The 9,865-nt window shown below is 41.7% G+C and overlaps 1 protein-coding gene across 3 annotated transcripts; it reads right to left on the bottom strand.

The window, feature by feature from the left end:
* Positions 1-71: 71 nt before the first annotated feature.
* Glrx2 (glutaredoxin 2) lies at positions 72-9,087 on the bottom strand. Of its 3 annotated transcripts, XM_078022512.1 has the most exons (5): positions 8,593-8,739; positions 7,967-8,047; positions 5,616-5,679; positions 1,046-1,222; positions 72-336 (listed from the first exon to the last, which is right to left on the bottom strand). In XM_078022512.1, exons 3-5 carry the CDS (start codon positions 5,676-5,678, stop codon positions 208-210), a joined length of 369 nt encoding a protein of 122 aa, XP_077878638.1. In that variant the 5' UTR covers position 5,679; positions 7,967-8,047; positions 8,593-8,739; the 3' UTR covers positions 72-207. The 3 variants fall into 3 exon arrangements, with proteins under 3 accessions (XP_077878638.1, XP_040133619.1, XP_077878637.1); XM_040277685.2 differs by lacking the exons at positions 7,967-8,047; positions 8,593-8,739 and adding an exon at positions 8,993-9,087; XM_078022511.1 differs by lacking the exon at positions 7,967-8,047 and having other exon boundaries at positions 8,593-8,797.
* Between the last annotated feature and the right edge of the window lie 778 nt (positions 9,088-9,865).

Raw genomic sequence — 9,865 nt, forward strand, 5'->3', positions numbered from 1 at the left:
CATTCTTATGATATAACTACCCCTTTGGTTATAAATATCATCTCTTGCTCAAGAATTGGCAAGTAAGAAGATGAGGTGTCCACAGCCATTTATTTTTCATTATTTTTAATCATGAAGATAATTCACATTTAAAACATCCTCAAATATTTAAAAGGCATTATCAGGTATTATCACATTAACATTTACTAGTCATGGTAAGTACCTACATTACTGAAATTCTCTCTTCTTTTTTAAATAACATTGATGAACTAGTGGTAGCAACTTCCCTTCTTTATGAAGCCTATGAGTATCAGTTGCACCTCCAATAAAAGTTCCATTGACAAATATTCTTGGAACCTGTTAGATAAATAAAAGATAAATTAGGCTTAACTTATTGTTAGAATTATGAAATCATTTCTGACAATTGCTGACACTCATACTTGGGTACTATTTTTTAGCCTGATTTTGGAGGAAAATGAGGAAGAATGTGCCCAAGATGACAATCTTAGTAAATGAGATGATCGGAGATTCAAATCCAGGAAAATCTGATTCTAAAGGCCTTCCTCATAATCACTATGGTATGTAACACAAAAATAAAAGTATTTATAGTGTTTAAGTAGTCTTTTCTTAACATATCACTAAAGGGGGAACATATACCATAAACTTCCGTGCAAATATAAAAGGAAAATAGCAACATAGTTTTTTTTGTTGCATATTAGAAAAATCCATAAACATGGTAGTGCATTCCTATTAGCACAGTCACTAAAGAATGACCCCTCTTTAGCACCTTTATTTGGAAAGAGGACCTTAAAAAACTCTACATAAGTACTTATAACAACACCATCATCCCCTGTAATCCCAGTGCCCAAGCAAGCACACACGCAGTAAAAATAAAAAACAAAATGAATTAACTCTGCTTTTCCCTATTATAAGACTCTGGTATCCAAATTTGCCATTTCTTGGTATCTTCAGAGAACTTCTGGCTTCCTTTTCCTAATACAAAGTCTAGTCTCTAGGTGAACCAAGTTACCATCTATTACGACAGCACAGCTGAGGATATACTCACAGTTCTTTCTCCAGTCATTTTATAAAGAGCATCTTGAAACTGGCTCCCATATTCAAGCATGTCCAATTCCACTGCTTTATAATTAACATTCATGTCACGGAAAATATTTTTTGCCATTGTACAGTAAGAACAAGATGTTTTTGAGAAAATTACCACACAATTATCAGAAATGGTTTCCTGAAATAAGACCGAAAAGAGAATCATTTTAATTCTCAACATTACCTTTTAGAAAGAAATCATGATAGAGTGGATTTTAGAGGTCTCACAACTGAGGAATCAAACTAAGTTATCATCTGTTTTAACATCTGCAAAGTGAGGATATTATTCATTTCCAAGGGATGTTAGAAGGAGCAAAAATGTAACAAATATAAAGTGCCTGGCAAGGAATAGTAATGATACTAACAAATAACAATGATAAGTCAATTCGTGAACAGCTAACACTTAGGTGTAAAAGCACTTTTCTCGGCACTTCACGAGATCACTGAAATTTCAGTATAATCCTGAAGTAGGTCTTATTATTTTCTCAATTTTGCAGGTGAAGAAAATGAGGCACAGAGCCAGGCATGGTAGTATATATCTGTAATCCCAGTAGCTGAGAAGGCTGAGACTCGGTAATTTAGCAAGGCAACAGGCAGCATAGTGAGATCCTGTCTCAAAATGAAAAATAAAAAGGACTGGGGATGTTGTTAAGCACCCCTGGATTCAATCCCCAGTACCAAAACGAAAGAAAGAAAATGAGGCACAGAGGTAGATATATAACTTAATGATCCTCATCTATCAGTGGGTGAACTGAGCTTTGAGCCCAGGCAAATCTGGCTCTATAATAGATCTAGACATGTAATCTCTGTTACACTGCTTCTCAAAGGTAGGTGTTCAAAAGGAATTAACTCCTTGCTTCTTAATAACTTTCCTTAAAACACTAATCCAGGTATAGACATCAGCTTCCTCCTCCACTTCCATTCAATCCTATATATCTTTGTAGTACAGAGCTGTCAGCACTATATTGATAAGGAATTCTTATATTGTTGGTCCTATAAAAGCTACTTCCAGAAATGCTGATTCAATGGGTTTGAAGCAGAGGTCAGAAACTATTTTTTTTTTTAATCTTCTACAATGGTTCTTACAATACCAGCCTGGTTTGGAAGCTACTCTCCAGGACTTTAACCCAGTGAGCATGAAAATGCTGTGCATCTACATGGCCATTAAAGTTTGGTTTTTGTTCTGTTTCTAAATATTTTTATATCCTGATCCTTGAAAAGATTTTTTAAACAGACAGGTCTGGCACTTAGGCATCTGTGTAGATTGTTTTCACATGGGTTATAAGTAGCACCTTGAAGATGAAGGTCAAAAACGACATACAATACCCAAAGTACTTTAGAAGTTATATCCACCCTTGGGTGCTAGAAGAATCCTCAGTTATAGCATAGCTGTCTGTAAGCTGATCTGTTTGGGGGGCGGAATTGAACTCAGAGGTACTTAACCATTGAGCTCTATCCCCAGTCCTTTTTAATTTTTTGAGACAGGGTCTCACTAAGTTGCTTGGTTTGGGTCTTGCTAAATTGCTAAGGCTGGCTTTTAACTCAATCCTTCTGCCTAGACTGAGAAGTTTGCAATACTTGGATTTGACCTAATCCTTCACAACACCAAAACCAGGCTATTGCCTCCACTATGCTGCCATGGGTTCTAGCTAGGCTCACTGAGGCCATGATTTGAAAAAAGAACCATGCTGGATACCAGCATGAAATAGAAAACTAATGAAGAGATTCCAGAGTGAGCTAGAACTCAAGGTGACAGTGCCAGGTTCTCCTGAACCCTCATGGTCTATTTTTATTTTAAGAAGCAATCCCAGCTGGGCAACAGTGGATTACACGCCTGTAATCCCAGGGGCTCCATAGGCTGACAGGAGGACCGAGAATTTAAAGTCAGCCTTAGCAAAAGCGAGGTGCTAAGCAACTCGGACCTTATCTCTAAATAAAATACCTAATAGAGCTGGGGATGTGTCAGTGGTTGAGTGCCCAATGTAACATCAGGCAAGGAGAGGAGGGCATTGACCAAAGGAGGCAGATTTTAAAAGACCACCAAATGAGGCTTTATTTGAAATATCACTCCCAGGCAGAACTCCATCAGACCAGACCGACATAGTGGACAGGAGAAACCTGAGGGTCTGAGGAAAAACCGCATGGGAACTCAACCGGACTGGGATTTTATGGGGCTCATGGCAGGAAGGGAAGGGCTTGGGACAGGAAAAGGTATTTTTAGAGTCTGGGGTACTGTTGGAGTTGGTCAGAGGAGTTGGCTGAACTCCAGGATTGGCCAGGGGGTCCTGCTGATTGACAGACATTTCTGTTGGCGCCAGATTGATGTTTCTTTCCCTCGAAGACTGAGTTCAATCCCTGGTACCCACCCACCAAAAAAGAAGCAATCCCTTCACAGTAAGTTTCCACCATTGCTGTTATATTCAACAGCCATGAATTCAACTAAATGCAGGGTTGTCTTTTTTCAGTGCTAGGGATCAAACCCAGGGCCTCAAGCACATGAGGCAAGCACTCTACCACTAAGCTACTCCTCCAACCCAGGGCATAAGTTTTTTGTATGTGTGATAGAAAGTGGTGAAAAAGAGAGAAAGAAAGAAATGGGAATGTTTTATAAGCTACAAGGGAAGAAAAATATGCATACATATAGAAGAAATTTTCTGAGGCAGAATTAACTATGATTGACCATGAAAGAAAGGAAAGCAAGAGAGCACAAAAGCATACAGTATCCCAGAATCAAAATATGTAGTAACTGTTGCATACTAGGGTCTATGTCAAGATAGCTACTAAACATTAGCATGTACTGCACTCCGAGTAGCTAGTATTTTTATAAGCAGATAAGAGGTTTTTAGTAAGCCAGGCTCGGAGGCATACACCAGTAATCCCAGTGACTCAGGAGGCTGAGGCAGGATCATGAGTTCAAACCCAGCCTCAGCAACTTAAGCCCTCAGCAACTCAGCAAGACCCTATCTCTAATAAAATACAAAAAAGGGCTGGGAATGTGGCTCCATGGTTAAGCAGCCCTGGGTTCACTTCCTGGTACACAAAAAAAAAAAAAAGGTTTTTATTAAAGAATTTGATTTTGCCCAAACAGAGGTATTGCCTTTGTCTCTGACTCCTGGAAAGAAGCCCTTAAATCTTTGGAATTTCTTGAGTGACACAAATGCCTTTGTTATTTATAGGGGGTGAGGGGACCCTCAGCCCACACTTGATGTTTATGCTAAACATGTAACCCTAGGCCAGGTTAGATAGAACTGGGGCTGAAAACTGGGTTCAACCATTTGGATAACAAATCCATCACCCACACCCTAAATAATGAAGCTTCAGTAAAAACTCAGGACACAGAATCTCAAATGACCTTCACTGGATGACAATACTCTACAGATGGCACTGTCAGTATTGGAAGAGTATCTGAGGACAATGAGAATTTCATATTTAGCACCCTTGCAGAAATCCATTCTCTGTATCTTTTCCTTTGGCTAATTTTGATCTGTACGTTTTCCCTGAAATAAAATAGAACTGTGAGAATAACAAAACAAAACAAAACAAAACAAAAGCAAGCAAGCCCAGGTCAAAATCAAACAGTCTCCCAGGCTATGGACAGCATAGTGATGAAAGAATAGTCAGCCATATAGATCCAACCTGGAGTATAAATTTCAACAAGAATAAATCTCAGCCAGGTACAGTGGCACATGCCTGTATTCCCAGCAACCTGGGAAGGAGTCTGAGGGAAGAGGATCACAGGTTCAAAGCCAGCCTCAGCAACTTAGTGAGACCCTGTCTCTAAATAAAAAATAAAAAATGGCTAGGGATGTGGCTTAATGGTTAAGCACCTCTAGGTTCAATGCTTGGTACCAAAATAAATACATCTTAGAAATTCTGACTACCAAAATGATGTAGGACTTCTTTGCCATGTGAATTATGATAACAGATTTCAAAATAAAAATTTGCTTAGGAATTCGCGTGCTGAACTTGTCACATCTGGACAGTGAATAAGCATATTAAATGGGTGTCCGGAGGGAGCCAGCCATGGGCTGTGTGTGTGAGCTATGTGCATTTGAGTGTATGAGGGGACTGGTCTGGTGTTGCACACTGATTGGGCTGTGCGAGGCAAATGTGCCTTCCTCTCTCTCTGCCTGTGATCCCACTAGCACCTGAGATGGGTGTGACTTGCCAAGATGTCAATCTGCTGACTACAAGACATCACCAATTATATATGCCTTATTTGGGTGAAATATTCTATCGAATGTCTTCTCCCCAATAAATAGGGGAGTTTTGGGTGTGCTCACTCTCTTGCTCTTTCTAGCGCTGCCCAGCATGGAGCTGACCCTTGGGGTCACCAGGCCATCCTGCTCTCAACCATAGAAACTCATGTTCATGTGCCGCATGGTTTCTTCACTGTTTTCTTAGTTATTGATACAGCCAGCTCCTTTGAACCCAGCTCATCTTGCCAGCACAGCCAGCTGGCAACAAATGGATAAGACAATTCTTTCTTCTGAAGAGGAAAATAATTTTCCTGTAATTCCCACATCACTCACTTGGATTTGGTTCACAGGAGTAGTTTCTGACTTCCCCAAAGATGATGATGTATGGTTCCCCATCCTAAAAGGAATTTTAAAAGGCAGTGTAGTTAATTAAATGATAATCTATCACAAGTTCCATATAAACATTCAAATATATAAAATAGAAAAAAAAGGTTTTACTTATCAGTGTAAAGATCAATTTACAAAGCATTAGGTTACTAAAACCAAAAGGACACGTGTTCTTAACTATGGTCCTTATTCCCTTGATAAAATCACATTCCCTGTGTTTAAAGTTCAGCATGATCTTTCTCATAAATAAATAAATCCATAACCACCAGATTTCAAACATTCTGTCCTATTGATAGCCTGACTATGGGTTAAAATATATGGTTTTCATTTTCTTAAAATAGGCAGAAATTTTACTCTGTGTGGCAATGAACACACAAAGATTTAAGGATTTTAAGGAAAATAAGGTACCCTAACCAGGAGGGTCTGTAGCACCCATGTTTTCCAATCCACAAAATACAATGAACAAGAATCACTCTCACCTGAAAGGGTTTTGTGAAGATTAAATAAATTTATCTGTAGAAAACAGAACTGTGCCTTCCACACAGTAAAGTTTGAAAACATTTGATATTACTATTATTAATTCCTCATTATGTCAGTATTTATTAGCCACAGCTGTTGGGAGCTTGTAAAAGGAGGCATCCATGAAACAGGAAAATAGTCACTAAAAAAACCAACCAGTTAAACATCATCATATATATCTCTCTTCTTATCCCTACAACCTTTCTTTCCCTTATCCACTCATCTATTTTGTTCAGCCATGCCCTACTGCACTGTAGAAGCAAATCAGACATCATGAGGCAAACTAATTGCAAAGTAAAATCACTAAATTTTAAAAAGAATTGAGATAACAGATGTTTTCTAAGAGAATTATTTTAATATCTTAGGAGTAATAAAGTAGGACAAGCTGGGTATGGTAGCATAGATTTGTAATTCCAACTACTGAGACAGGAAGACCTCGAGTTCCAGGCCAGCCTGAGCAAATCTGTCTTGGAAAAAAAAAAAGAATAACTCAAAGAACTGAAAGTTCAAATATTTTTTAAATGTTTTCCTTATGATTATATGGCAAAATACAAATTCTGATATAAGAAAAAAATGCTCCCTTCCAAATCAATGCTCCATTCTTCATAAGTACATTTAAAATAAAAAAAATGTCACTTTCAACTATTTTTAGTTGTTAGGTGAATGTCATATTTCAAAGGTTCCAAAGCTTGCTTTTGTTTTTTTGTTTTCATTTTGGTACTGGGGATTGAACCCAGGGGCACTTAACCCCTGAGCCACATCCCTAGACTTTTTTATTTACTTATTTATATGTGGTGCTGAGAATTGAACCCAGTGCCTCATGTGTACTAGGCAAGCACTTTACCGCTAAGCTACAACTCCAGCACACTTATTTTTTATTTTGAGACAGGGTCTCCTAAGTTGCTTACTTCCTCACTAAGTTGCTAAGGCTGACCTCCAAGTTGTGATCCACCTGCCTCAGCCTCCCAAGTCCCTAGGATGTGCAAAGCATTTTTTTTTAAAGAATTGTATAGCATGAAATTTTAGTCCTGTTTTAGTTGAATCCATTTTAAATGGCTTTTTTCCACTACATGTTATCCTTGGATAACTAAGGAGGACAAGGCAGCTTTGAGAAAAAACTGGGACTGAGTTGGTAAAGACTAAACAGAAAAGGTTAGGCAGTGCTGGCCTGGACCAAAGGAACTCTAGATAGGATAAATCTGAAGTTTTATTTGGCTTTTCAACTAAGAAAACAAGTCCCTTTCATCTCAAGTCCAGCACTGAACTGTCATTCCCAAACCATTTACTACAGCATTTACTACTGAAGTAGGAGTTCCAGTAGAACTTTCCTAAAAGAATGTTTTCTTGGGTAGTGAGAGATATAGGTGTACTCTTAAGATATCATCCTCTTCCCTGTCAAATTTCTGGAAGGCACCCTTCCCCCTTCAATTTCTACTTTTTCCTAAATCAGCTTTTAAGGAAAGGGGCATTCACGCAGAAGGTAACTGCACAGTAATTTCACTTCAGCATTGATAAAAGGCCTACTACTCTGATAAAGCATCTTATCAGCGGTAAGTAGCAAAGTGCTACGTACCCCCAGATAGATACACTTACTAGAGAAACACCATTGGGCCTCAAGGACCTGTCAATCAAATAGTGATTAGCGCTTTCAAGATGGGCTCCGTGGCTTGTTCTGTAAAGTTGATCAAGAGTTCCTAGAGTCTTGCAAAACTAGTTCCTAGATTATCTAGATAAGGAAAGACAACAAGACCCAAGGTAGCAGCTGGCAGAACAGACACCTGTGGCGTGGGCGGGTTCAACATCAACCAGGGCCGTCAGTGGGTCTCAGCTGCCAATCCGGATGCCCGGGGTATTCAAAGCTGGGAAGAGGATGGAAACACTGCCGCTGTTTCCAGAGGCAACATCTACGTGAATGTCACAGTCCCCATCCTCAAAGCCTTGGCCATTTAGTAGGATCGTCACCTTCACTTCCTGCGGTAAGGTTGGCCAGGTTTAACAAAGGGAGACCGATTAAATTAAAACAATAAATACCCTTCGTTTTCAGTATGTCCAGGACCATATTTAGGACATACTTCTGTACTAAGATTCACTCGCTGTTTATGTGAAACTGCAAATCATAAAGGCGTCTTGCATTTGTATCTAGTAACCCACAGCGGGGTGGTCCAAGCCAGTGCGACTCGAATATTTTCAACCTGTGCATCCCGGGATCCTTAAATCCATACAACCGCTGAGGGCACGGCTCTCCCCTGGCGTCCTGGGCCTCCGCTGGGTAGGGCTCAGCGCCCGCGCCGCGGCCCCACTCGCCCACCCGGCGCGGGAGGAGGGGACTCCAGCCACCCGCTCCGTCCAAGTCCCCGCGAGGCCTCGGCGCCCGCAGGGCCTGTCCTGCAGCCGAGCCGCATACCCAGAGGCCGCGGTTCCTGCAGCTCGGTGAGCTCCCGCCGCCCCGCCGCGCCGCCCTGCAGAGCCGCTCCCGCTCCGGATCAGCTGCGTCCCCGCCAACACAGCGCAACGCCACAGCATGGTGAGACCTCCAGACGGCGACCAGCCGAGGGGCCGGGGACCGCGACGTCGGAGAGCCCGCCCACCCCCGTCAGGCCCCGCCCCGGCCCGCCCCGCCGCGGCGCCTCCGAGCCCGCCCCGCCCCGCCCCGCCCCGCCGGGCTGTCCGCGCCGCCGCCGGTCTCCTAGGCGCCTCCGCGGGTCCGGCCTCCGGGCAGCTGGAGAGCGGAGCGGCTCCGGAGCGCTGGACCCGCGGTGCCCGCCCACGTGCGAGCCTCTCCCCGGAGCCGCGCGCTCGCTCACCTGCCGACCTCCAGGCTGCGCGCACTCCCGGCTCCTGCTGCTTTTAGGGCTTGGGAAGCTCATTAAGGCCCACAGGCACGCGGAGCCCGTGCAGAAGGGTGGTGGCCCACATTCCGGCGGGACCAAGAAGGAAAATAACTACTGTCCAAAATAGAATCAAAGTGCTGGGGATGTTTACCTGAGGATGGTGGCACCATCACGACTTCCTGTCAGACAGGTTTTCCGTGTGGATGAAATAGGAGCCTGAACGCCATCCTCAAATTAGGTCATGGATCCAAAACCCAAATATACATCATGGGAATATTGGATTTTACACTCAATTGAAAGAAAAGAATCAGTCCAATGTTGGACAGTCAAAGAAAGCAAAGATTCTGTTTTCGACATAAAAGTGAAACTAGGAAACAAAATAGCCCAGAAATGTTTCCTGGTGACTTTGAAAATGGGCGAGAGTTGTTAATGACAAGATTGTCTAAGCCACTCAGTGATGTAATAATGGCTCTTTCTGAGTCTCTATATTTGTATTTCCTGGGGACACTGAAACCTATCAAAGTGGAAGGTCAGGTGGTAGGTCTAAGCTTCTAAACAATTATTAAGACAATACAGATCGTTTGGGGTTCTTTGTGCTGAAATAAAGTTAAGATTCATGCTACCATGGTATAAAATTAAAATTTTGTTTCTGACAGTTCTTTTCCTACGTTTACATGGGCTTCATTTCATTACCTCATAAAAGAATGAAACTTAATTTCAAGAACAAATACCTCCTAAGGGTGTCAAGTCGTCTTTCTTTCATAAGCCCAAATTTAACTTTAAAACTTGACAGTATGTTATCTGTAATGTTGGAGGAGGTTTTTTGGTTTGGGTTTTGTATTTTTT

The sequence above is a fragment of the Ictidomys tridecemlineatus genome, chromosome 10, assembly GCF_052094955.1.
Source record: "Ictidomys tridecemlineatus isolate mIctTri1 chromosome 10, mIctTri1.hap1, whole genome shotgun sequence".
In the NCBI taxonomy this organism is placed as follows: Eukaryota; Metazoa; Chordata; class Mammalia; order Rodentia; family Sciuridae; genus Ictidomys; species Ictidomys tridecemlineatus.